Here is a 20,797-nt window from a genome sequence, read left to right as displayed (position 1 = left end):
TTCAACTCATGACTTCAGCATTAATCACAAACATGTCTTTTTCACTCAGGCAGACATTGTTTATAGTGACTTACATTTATTTCCTTAATACATGTCTAACATTAACTCACAGCTAACCCTACCTTTAACCTTAATTATTAACCTTGCAGGGATACGCTATTCGTCCCAAAATAGGAAGTGAGCATCCATCAGGACAAAATGCAGGATAATGCAAGTAGGTTACACGCTCTCTCTCTCTCTCTCTATCTGTCTCTCTCTCACACACACACACACACACACACACCAATACGCGTGTTGGGACACAGTTACATGAGATAAGAAATATAGAATACCAAAATGAACTGCTTTAACATAGCCAGCTGTTTCATTGTCCCCTGCAGCCTCTATCTGTTTCTCTTTCTTGCTTGTCCTCTGAAACAATCTGCATAGTGTGGCTGAAATAACGGAGGCGTTGTTTGGTTTGAATGGAGGAAAAACTGAGGGGTGGAGGGGTGGAGAGGGAGATGCTCCAGCTGTGGGGGAACAAGACAACACAACAGCATCTCACATGTGGGTGACGGGGGGTGGGGGGTGGGCGTCAAGGCTGCGGGGGCTGCACACAGTGGCATTGTTATAAGGGGGGGTGGGATGCAGCTGATAAGAGTGAGAGAAATGGATCATTCCCTCAAATCCTCCCCTTGGGAAGCTTTGACACAAAACACTCCTGTTGCTGTATGGATGTTAAAGCTGGAGGAATTCAAGAAGGCCCCACAGATGTGTTTTAAATCAGTAAAACAGATAAAAGTTCCTCAAACATTTTTGCACTGCTAGATGAGGCACAGAGAAAACACCTCTTATCTGCATTAAGGATCATGCATCAAGTACTGTTAAAGTTGAACTTCCACATGGTGACAATATGTTGAAAAGTTTTTCCAAGGCCTCCTGTAATAATTATTATGTTTCTCTTAAGTTACTACCAAGTCAATTTTATTAACGGCACATAGCTGCAAAATTACACTTTCCCTCAGAAGGTTGTATGGTCTGAACAACACCTTGATTAGGATTAGAAAGAGGGGATCCCTCTTCCAGGATGGGCAGACATGTAGGCTAATAAGTGTCATATAGGCAGAACTGAAGTAGCAGGAGTAAAATTACAATAGACAATCATTCAATTTTAATCCTATCACCATTAAGTGTTTGAGCCTAGATTTACTGGGAGGTTTTTTTTCAGGGAAGCAACTTTATTTTAAAGCAGGATAAAACTTCCTCTGAGTCAAAAAAACATATTAAACTGTTTTAGTTCTCATATCAAACAATGTGTCGTAAGAGGACAGTGATACAATATTATGGTATGACACAATTTCATATAAGATAATCAATAATTGAGATTCACAGACAGACGCGTCATTTCACAGAAACGAGCTTTTTTTTTGGTGTCCGGGGAAATTTGCAGCAGCCAGGCGCACATCCCTCACCTGCCTCAGCTGCTCTCCTCCGACTCTGCTGCACACATCCTGTCTGAGAGGGAGAGGCAAAGGAGGAAGAGAATCAACCCAAGACATTTGGGAATCAAGTTTACGCAATTTTTACGCACGAGATTTTTCTTATTTCTTTCGGCTCGATTGTTTTTTTGTTTTTGTTTGTTCGGCTCATGATGTTTTTTGCGAAGATAAACCAAAAATTATTATGTGGTTTATTGTGGGAGCTGAAGTGAAGGTGCGCCTGATGGGGAATTCTTCAGTGTTATTCTTCTATGGATATTTTCTGGCACCTTAATTTCAGAAAATAGCTATTTAAAAAAAATTTAGTTAAAAAAGTTATATACCGTCGCGTCATTGGCGGCCGTAAGAGACGTCAATCCAGCGCCAAGTTGCTCAACAGGAGAAAGACGCTCTCCAAGTGCTGGATTTATGTAGACTAAAACAAGAAGTCACAACGATTATAATTGTGATCGTGATGTATATGTGAAGGTTTCCCCGATCCGAATTGATTTCGTTCGGACAAGGGGAGACTTTAATGGATTTTTTATGTGGGACCCGCTAGGATGGACGTGGTAGATGAAACAGAAGCGTTACAGAGATTTTTTGAAGGTAAGACTTCTCACTTTTTATTATGTGTAGCTAATTAATACAGGGAAGTATGGCACCTTAGAGAACAGAAGATTTAAAGTACATTAGATTGATTTTCTCACTTCCATTTTTCACTTGGGAACAGTTTCTTTAAGTAAAGAAGGGAAACTTAATTATTTTTTTAAATAACCAGTTACAGTTTTACCTGTTGTTCATATTGTCTCAGAGTCACAACGTCTATTAAACTGCTATAATGTACATGTTCATGGCAGGTGGTTAACATCACCATCATAATAATATATCTGAAAGTGATATTATAAGACGTGTGGCTGTAAGGTGTCCTACATATTAATGTGCACATGCTTCTATTTTTCACTTAAAGTTGACTCTTCATCTTATGTGAGCATGCTGGAGGGTTAACGGGTGCAGTGAGCAAAAGTGCTGGTGATGGGTAACAGATCAAGTTAAGCGGGGAATCCTAAGAAAAAAACGAGGTGGAGGAGGGTGGGATTGAGGGTTTGGAAGGGTGTAGGAATTCAAGTCAAGATAAATGGTGTGTTTTCTAAAGGTACTGTGGCACAGTGTGTGTGTTAGAGGCAGACATGAGCAATGTGATTTCAAACAGTGATGTTAGAGTTAATCATCGTGGACATAACCAAAAATGGAACAAACTTTCAGTTCAGAAAAGGACTAATTTACATGTATCCCCATAAATCAATTTGATGCAATGTTTTATACACTAAGTTTAAATAACTGAGATTTTAGTTGGTAAACTTTTCTTCCTCACATTCAAAAACAGTTTCACTGATCTACCAACCTGTTTAGTACGTGGTAGTTGCGTAATGTTTGCAAACTTTCAGATCTTGACTGAAATAAGTTCAATTAATTAGTCAGAATTTCATAATATTCCTTTATCTACTTCATGAACCTTCTTCCGTCTGTCATATTCACACAATACATTTCACACATCACAGGCAGGACAGTCACATTTGCCACATGTTTAAAGAGTTATTCACCACACACACACTCTGATTTATAGTTCACATCTTTCTAATTAGAGTTTTTTTCAAAGAAACTTAATGTCAAGTGTTCAGCAGAAGTCAAGTGCACATAAAAACACATACCGTGGTTTATGTATAATAAGTTATCTGTTGAAAGTTTTAACACTTTAATGTAGTATACACAACAGTGTTAACTTAAATATACACAGACACCCATGATTGTCAGCGGCTCCTTGCCATTCTGACAGGAATTTAGTATGTTTACATTCTTGCTTTGGGAGTAAGAGAGATGTTCTTACTTTTGGCTTTATTTCAGAAAATCTTGCTTGGACTAAAATGTCAACTTGTCCACGAGAAGTATACAGAAGGTGCTGCCTTTGGACACTTTGTGCTGTCGTTTGCGAGATTTGGGGTTTGAGAGATTGGTAATGGTTTATTCACCAAACAGATGATGTTTCTCAACTTTTTCTTTTTCTTAACTAACCTTATAAAACCCTTACTTATATCTTTCTCAAATCATGGATTCGGGCAATCAACCTTGAATTTAGAATAAGTTGTTGACTTTATACCTACATATATATATATATATAATTATTAAATTAGTGTCTATCTTCTATCTTCAAAGAGACACACACAAATACACATACACACACAGCACTATAATGGATTTCAGCACTCTTAAACTGTGTTTTAATAGGATTAGTGAAATATGTATACATCCACACTAATGCACAGTGTACATTCCTGGCATAGCCCTGGTGGCTGTTAAAACACAATGAGGTGAGACTGGTGTTTCTCCTCAGTATTTGGCCTTTCCTGGGCTCTCGCTCTCTCTGACTCCATTAGAGTGACAGTGAGCAGACAGGGTGAGGAGGTGAGATAGTGCAGACTCAGGGTGGAGAGAGACTGGCCTGTTGAGAGAAACCCAACTAAAACCTCCACAGCCCCCACCAAAACTTGACCTTCTCATCTCTGACTCACTTAGACAACAATCGGCTCATACACTCACAGACTCATGTGTGCACATACAAAGGATAATGACATTTATTACTGTTGTGTTGGGTTACTTCAAGTAATGCCCCATCCTAAGTCAACTAAACACTTGATTAAATCGTGTGAATATTTTCAGCAGGTCCTCAAGACAAGGAACTAAAACATGAATGTTCAATGTTTTGGAAATAACTAAAGAAAAATGCTCACCCAGAACTATTGTTTTTGGGCACTGCTTTGAGCTAAATGTTAACATCAAAACGCGCAAACATGCCCATAATGAAAATGTTAATTGATCATATTTCGCACTGTATAGACTTTAATGTTTTCAGTGTTAGCTAATAAGAAGCTGAAGCTGAAGAGATTGACATTAGTTTCATAGGTATTTAGTTGGAAAAGGATGGAAATATTTTGACTTGCTGGTGGCGCTAGACGCCATGATACGATTAGGATTCATCCTGAGGGGAACATGAATGTCTGCATGACATTTTATGGCATCCAATACTTGCATAGACATTCACTAAAAATCACAAACCTCATGGTGGCACTAGATGTAAACTGAGGGGTTCACCAAAGTTAGTGGGATGCATCTCCTGGGAACCATGAATGTTAAAATATCTTGTGTTGATCGATGCAGTACATGTTGAGATATTTCAAAGGATACGTGAAAACTTTGACCTGCTGGTGGTGCTAGATGAGGAGTTATAGAATCACCTGAATCACTGGGATACATCCTCTGGGTACAGTGAATATCAACTGTCCCGGCAATCTATATTACATTTTATATTATTTCACTTGGGACCTACCAACAGAAGATAATGTCATAAAACTTTATCTGCTAGAAATAAAAGAGCATATTCACCCCCTAACCATCTGAATCTGGAGGTCTATCTATCACGATCTTACCCCATACTCTCTGGAAAAGATAACTAGCTCATCACTCATGTTAATAAATCAAAAATCCTATTAAGTCCCACTGTACTCCCATAGCTGTGAATCATGGCTGGGAAGGCCGCCGTCCATCTTGGAAAGCCTGCACGAAACAACCGAACATTTGCCCTGATTTACGGGTTAAACAGCAAATTGCTGTTAGAGGAATGTATTGTCTTTGAGCAGCCAGGCTTAAGGTCTTACACATAGCTTTTATATTTCATTGTTATGCCTCCCTCCCATCAGTGCTGACTGCCAACTGAGTAATCCTCGGCCAGTGAATGTTATTTATAGTTAAATTTGGAGTCCGTAAGATTTATCACTTTTTGTGTTCATGTGTGTGTTTGTGTGTGTGCGTGTGCCCATGTGTGTAATAATAATCTAAAGAAAAACTGGAAGCAATGTTGTTACAGAACAAAGTGGTGTGCAAAATAAGGGTGTTTATAGGATGTTTGGTCTGCAACCTGAATGTCATCCTGTACATTATTTGTCATGCAACAGGTAAAATGTAGTCGTTAAAAATTGAAATACAGTTTTTATTTTATATAAATCTACTCTTGATTTTCTTAATTCTGAGCAACATCAGTGTACTAAACAGATTTTTCTTCCTCCTGCTCTGTATCTTCTCATTATTCTCCTTCATCTATATTCTCTTTTTCTGTCTTCTTTGTCGTTTACATCTTCCTATTCTTCTTCCTCTGTATCTTATCTTTATTTTCTTCCTTGACATGTCCTTCCTCTTCTTCTTCTTCTTATTGCTTTGTCACTCTCCCGCCACTCTCTGTAACTCAGTCTTGCACTAGCCTATAAACTCAACCTCAATATCTCAGTTTTTTTGTCCAGCCTCGTAGCTTGTCCCGGTCTCAGGCTTGTCACTCCTCTAATCTCCTGAGCCAGGTCCGCCGGTGCGACCAGTGCTTGTATGCGACAAGGGCTGTGTGTGGTAGCCTGGTACAGCCCTTTCTCATGACTGGGGAATAATCCTCATTATAACACTTTCCTAGCCTTTCTCTCACACACATACACTATATGCACATAGGCATGCACGCGCAGACACACACATACACACACACACACACACACACACACACACACACACACACATACACACACACTTGTTGCGCTGATCTGCGACTCTCAGGTCTGCAGAAGAAAGACTTTCAGCCCGACTAGAGAAACATGTGAAAAATAGAGAGGAATTGTTCTTCTCATCTTCTGTTTCAGGTGTTTTCTACTCAAGGACATCAACATGCTTTGGCTACGCGCAGGTACTCTGCCGCTCTGTCCACTCTTCCTCTCTTTAGATGTGATTTATTTTGGTCTCTACATGATGAGGGGCTTTCTGATCTTAATATCTCTGTCATAGCAAGTCTCCTCACTCTTTTAAGCTATTTTTATGGGTAACTTTGTCTTGTTAACAAATGGAGAAGCTCTAGACCACGCTCAGGCTAACTCTAGTGTAGTTTTGACGTTTTTCCTTTCACATTTTACCATTTGTGTCTATATGTGTTTAATTGTACTCTGTGTGTGTGATTGATGCATTTTCTAGAGCAGTTGAGAAATTGTGTGCTGGTGTACATGTGTATTAATTATCTTGATATTACTAACATACGTCAGGTTTTTTTACTTATTTTTTGGCATTTAGTCGCCAACTTACCAGAATACTGGGAGTTCAAAGAACTATTGGGAAACACAGCTAAACATAGAAACTTTATAAACTCATACTTACTTGAAAATGATCCATCTCAATCTGCGTAGGATTACAGAACTAACACTTACTGCTGGCATATGTTAATTTAATGCAAGCAGCTACGTGTTATATAATATGTTGCTTGATCTGGCAAATATCAGTTTTTTCATTTTCTGTAAAGTTTAAATGTAAAGTTTAAATGAGTATCCACTGCCTGTACAGTATGTGTTGTGGATGTGCAGCCAAGTTCATTGTGGTCTCATTGTTTAATGATCAAATGGACTTTGTTCCTCCTTAGTAAGTTACTCTGTGAGTTTAATTATTAACACACACATATGAGCATGTGCAAGGAAACTTTCATTTAGAGACAAAAATCTGTGCGACGTTTTCTTTCAAAATTTCAACTTTTTAGGTATCTTTAATCATATTATATAAAACTTTAAAATAACACAATTAATACCATTTACACTAAGAAGGTAAGGAAACGGAAACTGCAGTATGTGCATTAGATTTAATGATATAAATCAAACCACATTTAATGTGTACTCACACATTCAATCCTCTGTTTGTGTTCATTTTAGATTATTACTCTGCTGACAACCCAGGCATTGAAATGGTGGCATAACACACACACACACACACACACACACACACACACACACACACACACCCATACATCGCCACCCCCCCCCCCCCCCCCACTCACACTCTCACACACACACACACAAACAAACATGCACGCGTGTGCTCACGTACACACACACGCTCCTCTCTGGCCCTAATCTCTCAAAAGGCCAGTCTGTATCGAAGTTGCTCTGACAATCATTTCACTGTTCCTTGTTGAACACAGCTGGACAGAGGAAAACATAGAGGACAGGGAAACTTACAAATCCAGCTCACAGCAACGTCAACTTAACTGATTCAGTGATTTAGAAATTAAAGTTACTTCATTTTTGTTTCTGTTTGTTTGTACCAACACAGTAAAAGCAAAAGAAGTTTGTAGATATTATGTAGTTAGTGAAATTTCCAGAAAAGAGGAAATAAAAATCTGTTCTTTTATCAACGTGTTCAGCTGCAAACTTGAGACTTTAAAGAAATGTTACATAAACACACAAGTCCAGTCTTTAATTTTTGGCAAGGCCGCAACAGTGGGACCAGCCATATAAACGCAAATGTCCCTGACTGACTGAGTGATGAGGTTACATCATCGGTTAGCCAAATGCTACCACTTCCTGTATCTGTTTCATACACGGTCCAGCCAAGGTTTTGTAGGTTTGTTACGACTTGGACTTGGCCATTTTAGTTTTGGGTTTCCAGGACAACATGGATTTTTATGTAGTTTTTTGCTGCAGTTCTCGTACGTCCTGTTTTTGTCTCACCAACAAAATTCTTTATTCTTTATTTGATTCTGTGCATTAACTCTATGAACAGTACGCGTGTCGTTACACTTATGGTTATCTTATCCTCTACACAGTGATCAATTTACCCAGCTGTATTTTTTCCATCAATTTAATTATTTTGAGTAATATAACTTAATATATCACATACTTAATACACAGCTGCAGTCTATATATTGAGCAAAAAGCAGGTGGATAAAACATCAGATAAAGCGCATCAGTGGGCAATTACAATGTAGTCTTATCTGTTTGCAGAAAGTCTTAACTGTTAAGATTAAATACTACTATTGACGTACTGCTACTATTCTACTGCGATTTAATTTTGATTAATACACAATTTAATTTCTGTTTTGGCATGACTGTTATTTCCAATTGTAAACTGGATTATAGTTTCCAGTAGTCAGCCTCGTAGCAGGAACATTTTGATTTGGAGTGGTTTACCAGAATTTGACTCCACATAGAGCAACCTATGTCTTACTTCACCCAATTTTAATTAACTCGCTGCCTATTACTTAAAGCTGAAATTCACATTTTCATCCTATGGTTTTATGAGTGGTCATATAATAACTACCTCCAACATATTGAAAACATATCAAATGGACACAACTGAGTCTCGGAAAAGGACATACTCAGGATTTTTTCAATCTAGTTTTTTGACTTCTCCCACTCTTGACTTGACCTCGACCGTGCTCAGTCTAAAGCCCCATTTCATATGCTCTCTACAGTTTTTCTTTTAGCTTCCCATCCTTGAACATCAAACTTGTATTCTGTCTTTCTCGCCCCATTCACCTCTCCCTCTTTCTCTCTATTTTCCGTTATCAGGCCTGCCAACCTAGATTTACTGCTGTTTTGGGTGGGGTGTACATCTGGATTTTATTTAAGGGGAACCATCCTTGCTTTTCTCCCCTTGCACTGGCACGTATTAAGAGACATTAACCACCTGTTTCTACCCAGTGCAGAAAGCTAGCCAGTGTAAACATGCCAAATTTTTAGGTTTTTAGGAAAACATGTTAAAGTTAACGCGTGGATTGATAATGTTAACAACAAAATTAGGGGCATTTTTAATCTGGTTTGGTTTTTGGGTTTGATGACTGATGAATGTTTTTGTGCTGGCGTCAAATTGGGGCTTGCATTGAGAGATGGTACAGTTATTACTATTTTTATTGGTGATTAATTGAATGTGTGGAGAGGGTTATGGTGGGATCTGTGGCATTAATATACATTTGTGACATTTCGAGGAGGGCAGCATTTGTTGAAGACAAAAACGGAAAAAAGGAGATTTTTTTTTCCTATGCTAACACAAAAATTCTTCACATTCCCCGCTGAGTAGCTGCTTAATCTATCAAAGAGTGTGTGCGTGTGTGTGTGTGTGTGTGTGTGTGTGTGTGTATGAGAGAAAAAAAGAAAAGAAAGACTAGGGTCGCCTGCCCACCCACTGTATACCAGGTCCTTACCCTCTGCTTCACCCCCACCGTCCTGCTCCCCAATCACATTCACATTGTTTCCAGTTACTTAAAATTTAGGATGCGATGGGGCAGCATCAAAGAAAATTCATCCCTTTCACACATGTCATATTTGAATAAATGGCTCTGTGTGTAATAGGAAAGCATCGGTTTATATAAAGTGATTTACTCTTCTTTAAATATATGCATAAAAAAGTGCTTGTTCTACATGTTGGTGTTTTAAAGATTAAGTGGGGTCATGTGTTTGGGATTTGTGAGGCTTTGGCTATCAAAGGGTGAAAATGACCCTGGGGTGAAGTAAGGGGAGCATGAAGAAATTATTAAATTATTTATTTTTGTTTTATTTATATTATATTATATATATATGTGTGTAATTTATATAATCTAAAATTATAAAAAGCATTTTTTATTTTACGGAGAAAAACGCAACTATGGTACAAAATAGTAACCGTCACCTGGAGTGATCCCAGTCTATATGTGTAACTACTTAGAGGCACTGAATCATTAGTGTGTGATCTGTAATGTTGACTACTAACATACTTTGAATGTTGGTCACTCCTGTAACCTTAATCTCAAGATTCTAAGTAAGCAAATCACAGCTTTTCTTTTTACATTATCTTGACTATGTGATCAGCAAAAAAGATAAAAAAAATCCTAAAATAATGATTGAAACAGTGTGATAAAGTTGTGCATAGAAAAAGCTATGAATAATTAACAAACTCAGCTCATAATATGTTCCAACATAAGTCTTACAGGGAAGCATTACGACATAAGCTCAGTGTGTGGAGTTGCTGAAAGATTCCCGTTGCTAATTCCCAGATGCTCTCCATCTCCCCTCCATGTTCCTGACCCTCCCTTTACCACAGGTCATGATATTATAAGTTCTCTGGAGCCAGCCAACATCGACACCAGTATCCTGGAAGAGTACATCAGCAAGGAGGACGATAGCACTGACATGTCAGTAGGGACTCCAAACCAACCCGACAACGTCAAAACAACATGCGCCAACAGTATCAGATCATGTTGTTACAAAGGAATTTGTATTTTCTGATAACACTAATCCCTGTTTTTTTTCCTTCTTTTTTTTCTTTCTCCCAGCTGTTTCTCAGAGGTCCACAGCACCCCAGGACCAAATTATTCATCTCCCCAGGCAGGAGTGTCCTCTGGGGGGTTGGTGTGTGGTGTGAGCCCCCCTATTCCACTAAGGCAAGGAGCCCCTCCGCCTGGGCCCCCTAACTGTCAGAACGCCTACCCTCCAGGTCCATCTCTGGGCCTCCGACACAGCTACCCCTGCCTGGGACAACAGCAGCACCAACAACACCAGCAGGCTCACGTCAAGCCTGAGCACAGGGGGCACTACGCTCCAGGGTGAGCAGGGTACTAAGGAGGTAGATTGACTGAGGTCAAGAAGGGGAAAATGTAGCAACATAGGAATGTTCAAGATATGTTACAGATCCAGCTTGTGACTCACATTTTAAACCTGGAATCAGGCAGCTTGTGGGAGGTGACGCAGTATTTTTTTCTTTTTAGCAAGTAGCGAAACCAGACACACACCCTACTACAGTCCATTATGCAATCAACTCTTGATTAAGCTTCATTTGTTCAAAGAAAGCGTTTTCTGGTGAAGAGGGGGAGGGAGACTGATAACAGGCAGAGCGAGAGAGTCAAATTACATTCTGCAAAAAAAAATTAAAAATCCTGACGCACACAACCTCGTGTAAAGAACGTATACTAACACTGATCCCAAAGGAGACTTTCTCCTACTGTAGAAAATAAAGAATGTACAAGAGAGAGGTTGCCAACTTCAAGCATGGTACTTCTTTAAAGATATATATAATTTTGACAATCTTATATTATAGTATTTGTGAATATATTGCCCTCTGTTTTTTTAGGACACTACCTGAGTCTCCTCCAGACTCCAGCTCAGAGCCATACTCTCCTCAGCAGGTGAATGGTAAGTAACACATCTTTTTGTCCTATAACAAATTGAGATAAAGATTGGGAGAGAGCACACACAAAAGAGAGAATATAACAGACAGAAATGACACTTAAATCGGTAGACTGCACGCAGACAGTCACTGAATCAGAGGAAATCACTGAGGTATTCAAGGTGTGCATGGGTCACTGCAACATCTCTGCTCGGATCAATATCTGTAACTCATCACTTTAGCAGATTTAACAGAGCATAAAGACGAGGAAAAAGTCTAGTTCATGTGCAAACAAATCTATATTAAGACACTGAGTGTAGCGTGTAACTGTTATTTATTTAAGGATAGGTTCACACTTTGTCAAGACGGTGTTAAAATATTAGTCAGATGTCCATATGAACAATCAAAGAGGTTTTTCTTGCTATTATCATTCCTCATGTTCATACTGACCTTGCAAAGATCCCCTTAAAATGTGGTTTCAATGTAAGTGATGGGGGACAAAATCAAAAGCCCTTGTTTGTGCAAAAATGTATTTCAAAGTTTATTTGAAGCTAATATGAGGCATCAACTGTCTGAGTTAGTCAAATACAGTGGATATTTACCTAAGTAACTGTCTTTTAGTATAAAATTCCCTGGACAGTGTTCCCACGCTGTAACAGAAAGAGGGAGAGACTGTAACTTTGAAAGATATCCTCCTGATTATGCAATCATTGGATGCCTGAAGGTTCATATAAGCTTCAGATAAACTTAATTAATGCATTTATGCTCAAAACAAGGACTTTAAATTTAATCTAAGTTTAAGTTCAATTTTCTGAATTCAGCTTTCTAAACTATCTTTCTAAATGCTTCATCAGAGAATGAACAAGTGTGTGTTTGATATGTTTCAACACTCCAACAGTTCTCAAAGTCATTATGTACCTCTTGCCACTCGCACACCTGTGTTGGTCTTGCCCATTAGTAAAAAGGTGGAGTAGTGTTATCTTATGGGCATCTCTCCAATTTGAAACAATGGAAAATACCTTTAGCCAAGGTTGGAGGAAACAAACTGTAAACTGGCAAGATGAAATGCAAAACAGGCAAATTGATCCTGAAGAGAAAAAGCTGTGGTCTGTGTGCAATCAAACGTATTTTCAAATTAAATACAATGTGAACATTAGGCTCCACCCCTCCCTGTGCCTTTCAGATCCTCACATGATCAGGACCATGACACCAGAGAACATGTGTCACATGACTCCGACACCACCCCTCCCACACGGGCACTATTCCAGCATGCATCGGGACATGTACCTGAAGCCTGAGCCCATGATATCACAGTATCCTATTGGTCCAGCCACAAGCGGAAGTGGAGACATGCAGCAGACACAGATGCTCCATCAGCTGCTGCAGCATCCTCAGGGACAGGAGTGAGTCGCGAGAACATACAGGGGGGGGGGGTCCAGTTTGTATGGAGGAGAAGAAATTATTTGAAGGATTAGTAATATGTATGTTTCCATTTCCTCACACAGTGGGATCCCCGTTCACCAGGCTAAGAAGAGGAAGCACTCAGACTCTCCCAACAGCACCCTCAATTCCCAAATCCTCACAGGTATCATCAAACAAGAACCAGGTAGGCAGGCATCTTTCTTCTCTTCCTCATCTCCTCTACCTCAAGCTCACCCGCTCTCATCTACCCTTTAACTCTCACACAGATAAAAGACTTTTGCAGGAAAGTTATGGACATATTTCACATTCATCGTTCTGGCCTTACAGCTGATATTTCAAACTGTTTATCACACAGGTATAATGCAGGATGCAGACAACGCCTACTTGGACCCAAACTATCAGTGCATAAAGTGGCAACCTCACCAGCAGAACAAGTGGACACCACTTTATGATGCAAACTGCAAAGAGCTGTGGGTGGAATTTATTTTTGTACATCTTTACTTTGGAAATGACACATAGTTACTGAAATGAACTGAAAGCACTATACAGAGATTAATAAATGAAAGGAATCATAATTGGTTGAGAAGATAATTCAACAAAATACTCAGTGAAGTTGGCCGTGGAATAGCAGGGTTGCAGAGGTCTACAAATTCCTCCGAGGTGAGCTGTGTGGGGGAGTGAATGAGTGCAGGGTTTCGGTTTAGAAAGACAACGTAAGAAGGGGGTAAAGGGAAAAATTAGTGTACACCTACTTGTGCTTTTGCACTGCCAAAATAGAAAGAAGTATAGATAGGGAGGGAGGTTAAAATGAACTCGAGTGACCTTTCAGATATGTTATCAACACCACCTGGTTGCCCATCACAGCTTTAAGCACACCACACCAACATAAGAGGAGATATGGTTTTCATTTGTTTTAAAGTCTTTCAGAAGATCCTGGTCCTCTGTGTAGTGAAGCAATAACACCAAAACTGTTGCCCAGGGGCCTCCAAGGTTTTATGCAGGGGGTCTCTACCATTGATGAGAAGTTTATTTCCATAAAAATGTTTATTTACATGAAAATATATTTGATTTTAAGTTGACAGCATGAGAGAATAATAGCAGTGTTAGTTTTTACTATCTCCAAATTAGCTAATATCCGTTATAAAATTTGGGATTTCCTACATTACATTACATACTCGATCCACATTTGAATCTCTCTGAGGGCTTGGACCTAAAAACATGTAGAGTCAAGAGTCTCCCCCTGCTGATAAAAATGGCAAACCTCTACATTATGCAACATTTTTTACATGTCACACTTGGAAAAATACAAGATGATATGTTTCCTATTTCTATTATTCATACCTCGTAATCTCGTCTCTGTCTTTAGTCCGATGCCGACTTATCGTGTCGACGCTGACAAGGGCTTCAACTTCTCCCTGGCTGATGATGCTTTTGTCTGCCAGAAGAAGAACCATTTCCAGGTCACAGTGTACATCGGCATGCTGGGCGATCCCAAGTATATAAAGACGAGTGACGGCCTGCAGCCCATCGACTGCTTTTACCTCAAACTCAACGGAGTAAAAGTGAGAGAAGGCAAAATGGTGAACATAGTGACAGATACAGTACTGACATGATTGACCTCCAGCTCTACAGGGTATTTAGTGAGTATTTTATTTTTCACTTCATTGCAGGTGGAGGCTATGAACCAGTCCATCAGCGTGGAACAGTCACAGTCTGACCGCAGCAAGAGACCCTTCAAGCCAGTGCTGTGAGTCTGAACACGTGTGCCGAAGCAGAAACAATATGAAGCTGTAGGAGAATGTTTTTGTGATGTGATTTTGCTTCTCCCAGGGTCACTCTGCCCCCGGAGCAGGTCACAAAGGTCACAGTGGGGCGGCTCCACTTCAGCGAGACCACAGCAAATAACATGAGGAAGAAGGGCAAACCGAACCCCGACCAGAGGTGAAAGACCCGCCATCACATGTAAACCTAAGTTTCAGTTTGGTGTCATCCAAAGCTCCAGTAGTCACAAACACTCCCGATATGTTTTCCCTCATAGGTATTTCATGCTGGTGGTGGCGCTGCACGCTCAGTCCCACAGTCAGAGCTACACTGTGGCTGCTCAAGTGTCTGAGAGGATCATCGTCAGGGTAACGTCTGGCCATGTCTGTCTGCCTCCTACAGCAATCATATCCCTTGTGAATGTGAACCTTTCTCTTCATCTTCTGTACACAACCTTCTGCACTTCAAAGTCACAATTTTCAACATCTCCATTTCACCTTTCTTTCCTTTTATCTGCGTGACTGTGATCCTCATAGTTTAGGAGGTTCTAATTATGAAATCATAATTGTAAAAGAACTATTAGAACATTTATTTTAAAGCTACCCAATCATTTTTTTGTTATTCTCCAGTCCAATGCTGTGCTCAGTAAATTCCAACAAATACTAAGCTACTGTATATAAACTGTGATTTAAATTTACATCTCATGCATTTGATAGATTATTTGGATCTTTTTTAGCATGTTGTTTTAATATATGAACAACAGTTTGTCTCTGCGCCTCTCCTCTGTCCCTCTGTCACAGGCGTCCAACCCAGGCCAGTTTGAAAGTGACAACGAGGTGCTGTGGCAGCGTGGTCAAATGCCTGACTCAGTCTACCACCACGGGAGAGTCGGCATCAACACTGACCGGCCAGACGAGGCCCTCGTCGTCCATGGCAACGTGAAGGTCATGGGCTCCCTGGTACACCCGTCTGACATCAGGGCCAAAGAAAATGTCCAGGAGGTCAGGATGACTCTCAGTGTGTATGTACATGGGTGTGTGTATGTGTGCGCGTGAATGTGTCATGCAATCTGTCAGTTTGTCATTTTTTGCCCCCCGTGCTTGTCATCGTGAGTCATGTCATCCAAATGCCCGCGCTCAGCACAGTTCGCTGATTGTGCAGTTTAACTTTGAGTTTAGTGTTTTGTCTCGTCATTACATTTGATCCGAGCATTTTCATCTGCAACATCGTGTCCTCATCTCATCTGCATCTGCATGGGTGTCACTGTCATTCTGTCTGTGTGTAGGTGGACACCACAGACAATTTGAAACGGATTTCTCAGATGAGGCTGGTCCATTATCAATACAAGCCAGAGTTTGCTGCCACCGTGGGCATAGAGACCACTGCAGAGACTGGTAACAAACTGTGCAACTTCAGAAATAACTCAAAAATTTAAATGTTTAGCTCCATCATCTCATTTCTTTGTACTCTATATATCACATTATCGCCTTAATGTCTTAATATTTGGTTTGTCTTTTGCTGTATGTGAATTGTCATGCAACTGTTTCCTGTAGCTGTGCCAGTCATCATCCTTTTGCTGCATTCTTTTTCACTTCACTGCTTTTTTTCTCCTCCTGCAGGAGTGATCGCCCAAGAGGTCCAGCAAATCCTGCCTGAAGCAGTGAAGGAGGGCGGTGATGTAGTTTGTGCCAATGGAGAAACCATCCCCAACTTGTTAGTCGTCAACAAGGTAATGAACACACATGCACACAATACACACAGACAGTACTTTCAAACACACTAACAGATTTCTCTCTCTGACTCCAAAGGACCGTATCTTCATGGAGAACGTGGGAGCAGTGAAGGAGTTGTGCAAGCTGACAGACAACCTAGAGACTCGTATAGATGAACTAGAGCGCTGGAGCCGCAAACTGGCCAAACTCCGACGTCTTGACAGCATGAAGAGCACCGTGAGTGGAGGCACTGTCAGGTGAGAGTGCAAATTCAGACTTTGGAGGAGGTATTACACGCTGACAGAGAAAATCTTGTGTGAGCATTAAAAAATAAATTACATTTGTTATTTTTATCCATGTAGCCAATCAGGGAGTTATTTTAGTAGGACAGGAAGTGGCCCGCTCAAGAAGAAGACAGTCAAACCTGGGAGCAAGGTATGTGGATGCCGACATATTTTAAAAAAACAAGTAGTAAATTGGTGAGCAGCAGGATGAACATCTAATGTAATCTGTGTTTTTATTGCAGAATTCGCTTCCAGATCAAGGCTGCATCAGTCAGAAGTTCATGCAAGGGACCATCCTGGCACTGGTCATCGTCATGGCTTTCAGGTTAGACTGAGGACGAAAATGTTGGAGTGGGAGTGATTAGTAAATGACAAACCTGCTTTATTTGTGTTCTATAAAGACATGATGATGATGTATTGGATCATTATTTGTCCCCTCCAGTGTCATTTCCATGTCCGTCCTTTACGTACTGACTCTTCACCACAGAGGAGGCGCCACAGAGAAAGATGGGTATGTGTTTTTGTGGGAAACAGACAAAGTTTACAGTGACATAAATCAAAATTTTCTCTCTTTTTAATGTCTTTCTATATAATCTCTACCTGCTTTCTGTAGCTATGTTTCTCCCTGTGTTCTCCACATCTCTTGGATGCCCGTCTTCACTGCCACTGTTACTTTCTGTCCACCTGTCTGCCCATGGTACGCTTTCAACACTTGTCTTTCTTGCTACTTTTCTGATCTGTTCTTTGAGTCTTATCTTTGATTGCTTAGTTGGGTGTTTCTTTTGCCCCGTCAGAAAGGAGGTCATGAGTCAAGCACTTTAAAGTTTATTAGCTTTTAAGTGTAGCATTATTTCAACTAAAGCTCCGCTTTGACTTTATTGTGGCATTTGATTGATGCAGGTCCAGAGCTGCACTGGGATCCTCACGCAAGAGTCCATATACTCCACTGCCCACCACTGCTGCACCAGGTGAGTAAAGGTTCCTGCAAAGTGACCTGAAGGAACAAACCTTTCTGTTTGGTGGTTTTGAAAATCACAGCTATGTGAATATAAGCATATTTCACTTCAAATTGATCCTGTCCTGTCATTGATTTTTAAATCCTGCAGCTTGTTGTTCAACCACAGGCACAAACAACCAGTCAGCTACAGTTCTGACATTAAATAACAACCAATCCACACCAGGTAAGAAAGTCACTCAGCAAAAATCAAAATTTGTTTCTTGTGGTAATTTTTTATCCCAAGTATCCGTTGAATAATTATCTTTCTTCTCTAGATCTAAGCAGCCTGGTTCCCACACCTGGGACTATTAATAAGAAGGCCAAATCCAGGCTAAATGACAAGGACGTCCGCAATAGAAACCGTCTTAGTCACACCTCAGCGCCCTTGTACTTTGCCAAGGCCAAAAGGCCTGCACCTACAGATCTGGACGGAGTGGGAGCTACCAACCGTCTGCCTGGGGGTCAGCAGCCAATGCCACGCAGACAGCGCAGCATACACACAAAGGGTAAACACAAACACAGCCCAGACTCGGTACTTTCTTCACACACATAATATTCAGTATGCAAACACAGTAAGAGCGTTTGTTTGACCACAGCAAACGAAACTTGTCTACATGCTGTACAGCGGAATGCTATGAGTGCAGTTACTCATATTGCAGCTTTTCTTCATTTTGCAGGAGGAAAGTTGGCTCCCTCTCTGACTAGTCTACATATCGTGGAGACAAACCAAGAAATCACAGCACAAAGCTGTGCAACACCCGAAAGCTGCAGGTATATTGTGTTGCCATAGTGCTAAGTCAACATTGTACACATTGAAGACAAATGAAAGGAAAACCAACATCAGGTGTCTTACACTTTGGTCTAATCTCTCATACAGTATATGTGTTCAAATGGGTTGAGATCTAGTGACTCTGAAGGCCATAATTCACACAATTTCCTTATTTATCAAACCATTTGTATGTTAGCGTCTGCATTTGTTATGTTTTTCCTTTCATTTGTCATCTGGCCGTATGTTTTTATTTCCTTTCACACAATTCAGAGTTTGAATTTAGGTCTTTGTATGCTGATGCTACTTTTCTTTATGGTGACTCTAGCTACACAATATCCCTCCAAGGAAAGAGAAATTCCTCCATCTCACAAATCACATTGCACATGACGTGAGTATACAAACATCATCCAAAAAATCCAATCTACTTAATGGGGTCAGTATTGAGGCTATTATCAATACATCACATGTAATCGGTAAATCCATAGTTTAAATATATATCATTTTTTCAAGGAAATTTAATTGAAAATCAACAACTGATTTTAAACTCAACAAAACAGACCAAAATGATAGTATTGTACATTCATTCTCTTTTTCTTTCTCTGTTATATGGTTATTTCCTGAAATGTTTAAAAAATAAATAAGAAATGAATATGAAATAACAGAAAATCTTGTCAATCTAACTGTCAATAAAATGATCAACAAATGATACTTTATAGGCCATATATTATATACTACATACTGCATATTCAATTAATTGCAGGTCCACAAACAGCGTGTTTGTACGACAATGTGGAGCCACCAAGGGACGTTTGTGCCCCAACCACACAGAGATGGAGCTCTATGATGGACAAAGTACATCAACAAAGGTATACACAATGTTACATTTATTCATGTAATCAAAATATATTTCCCTCTTTCTCTTCTGCAACTACAATTATTATCTTATCGAATGCAGTTTCCTCTACTTATACAACTTATTAACTGACTGTTTACTTTTCTCTAAGGGGACTCATCACCTGTGGTCAGTGCCTGTGCTGTCTTTCCAGGACGTCACCTATCACTTCCGTGTCTCCCTGTCTGTGAGTAAACTCTTTACTTTAAGAATTATTGTGAGTAAAGTCAGTGGGTGGAACGGATTAATCATTTTTTATCTCCACATGCTTTTCATTGACAGAGTGAAGTGAGTTGCGCCACTGAAGGAGAGATCTCATCATATTCAGACTACCATTTTCTCATTGAAAGCAGCTGTGTGTGAGTGGGAAGACGACGTGTGTCCCAGTGCCTTTACAATACACCACAATTCTCTTTTGGTGGTTTTCATTTGTGATGGGATTTGTCTCATTACTGTACATTATTTTTAAAAGCGATTGATAAAGAACAAACTATATACCACTGTCCCCATTGTAATCCTCTCCATATGCATTAAGACATCTCTTTTTGCTGTGATCACTGGAGTTTTAAACACTGTTTAAGTTTGTTTTTTTTAATTATTTTTCACTGAAAATGTCAGTTTTAAATCACTGTAATTTGTTAACTGCTATTGTGAAAGTAACGTCCATGACTTTATAGCTTATATTACTGATCACTGTGTCTTCCATACTTAAGCCATAATTACTTCCTTCTTCTTCTTTTTTTTTTTAGCAGAATTCAAGTTTCTAAATGAAGTCCAGGCTAAGATACTGTAGATGACACTGCACACATTTTTTTAGTTTTGTATATACACTGAATCCAGTGTCGACTGAACACAAAAACACTTTTTATACACTGGAGAGATCATTGGATTCTGCTATAGGCCTCTGTGAATGGTTGCTTACTCGCATTCAGAATATACCTCAGTAGTCCACACTGGCAAACCCTGCCTCTCAACAGTAACGCATTGTGTTCGAGGCTGAGCAAAAAAACTCACTGAACAGAGAGGGAAATATTGTGCATTTGTATCTCTTCATCCAATGAAACATCAAATTGTTACATAAAACAAGTAATGCATACGCAGCCTATTACATCTTTAAGGAGTGATAATGATGATGTCTGTGTGGTAGTTTGCAGGGATACATTTGAAGAGCACTGAGTCATACTGATTTCAGCAGATTCACTGGATGACATGCGATAAGACTGGATAAATTAACGAATCACTGGAAGTTAATGCATAGAAACACTGACAGCTCTTAGCATTTGATAGTGCATTTACAACACTGTCCAACACTGACAATATTTCAAGAAACACTGGAATAGCTTACACTGTATGTAGTTAACTGGACAGAATGCTGGTATGGCAAAAAAAAGGCATACCATTTAAGGTGCATGCCCAATCATTTCTCTAAAAATGGTACATCTCAGCTCCGAGGCAACTCAAATGCTGCTTTGGAAAAGTCCATTTTAATGGCTTGATCATGAAGCTGAGATGG

The 20,797-nt window shown here is 39.8% G+C and overlaps 1 protein-coding gene across 1 annotated transcript; it reads left to right on the top strand.

The window, feature by feature from the left end:
• The first annotated feature begins 1,996 nt into the window (after nt 1-1,996).
• myrf (myelin regulatory factor) lies at nt 1,997-20,701 on the top strand. Its single transcript, XM_053319208.1, has 27 exons — nt 1,997-2,069; nt 10,386-10,476; nt 10,618-10,887; nt 11,412-11,473; nt 12,631-12,850; nt 12,953-13,053; nt 13,225-13,339; nt 14,236-14,431; nt 14,540-14,616; nt 14,700-14,810; nt 14,908-15,013; nt 15,431-15,631; nt 15,916-16,024; nt 16,250-16,359; nt 16,439-16,599; nt 16,705-16,777; nt 16,869-16,951; nt 17,069-17,137; nt 17,240-17,323; nt 17,527-17,594; nt 17,733-17,807; nt 17,899-18,129; nt 18,301-18,394; nt 18,718-18,780; nt 19,153-19,258; nt 19,397-19,471; nt 19,567-20,701. Exons 1-27 carry the CDS (start codon nt 2,024-2,026, stop codon nt 19,645-19,647), a joined length of 3,078 nt encoding a protein of 1,025 aa, XP_053175183.1. The 5' UTR covers nt 1,997-2,023; the 3' UTR covers nt 19,648-20,701.
• The last annotated feature ends 96 nt before the right edge of the window (nt 20,702-20,797 follow it).

The sequence above is a fragment of the Scomber japonicus genome, chromosome 5, assembly GCF_027409825.1.
Source record: "Scomber japonicus isolate fScoJap1 chromosome 5, fScoJap1.pri, whole genome shotgun sequence".
Classification (NCBI taxonomy): Eukaryota; Metazoa; Chordata; class Actinopteri; order Scombriformes; family Scombridae; genus Scomber; species Scomber japonicus.
The sequence above is the reverse complement of the archived record's forward strand: the minus strand, read 5'-3'. Positions and strand labels throughout refer to the sequence as shown.

What these genes read in the sequence shown, in the direction of transcription:
- myrf (XM_053319208.1), top strand. Translation starts at nt 2,024, where the DNA reads ATGGACGTGGTAGATGAAACAGAAGCGTTACAGAGATTTTTTGAAG. An exon ending in AGACCCTTCAAGCCAGTGCT is followed by an intron (nt 14,617 to 14,699) that starts GTGAGTCTGAAC and finishes TGCTTCTCCCAG; the next exon opens with GGTCACTCTGCCCCCGGAGC. An exon ending in ACTTCCGTGTCTCCCTGTCT is followed by an intron (nt 19,472 to 19,566) that starts GTGAGTAAACTC and finishes TTTCATTGACAG; the next exon opens with AGTGAAGTGAGTTGCGCCAC.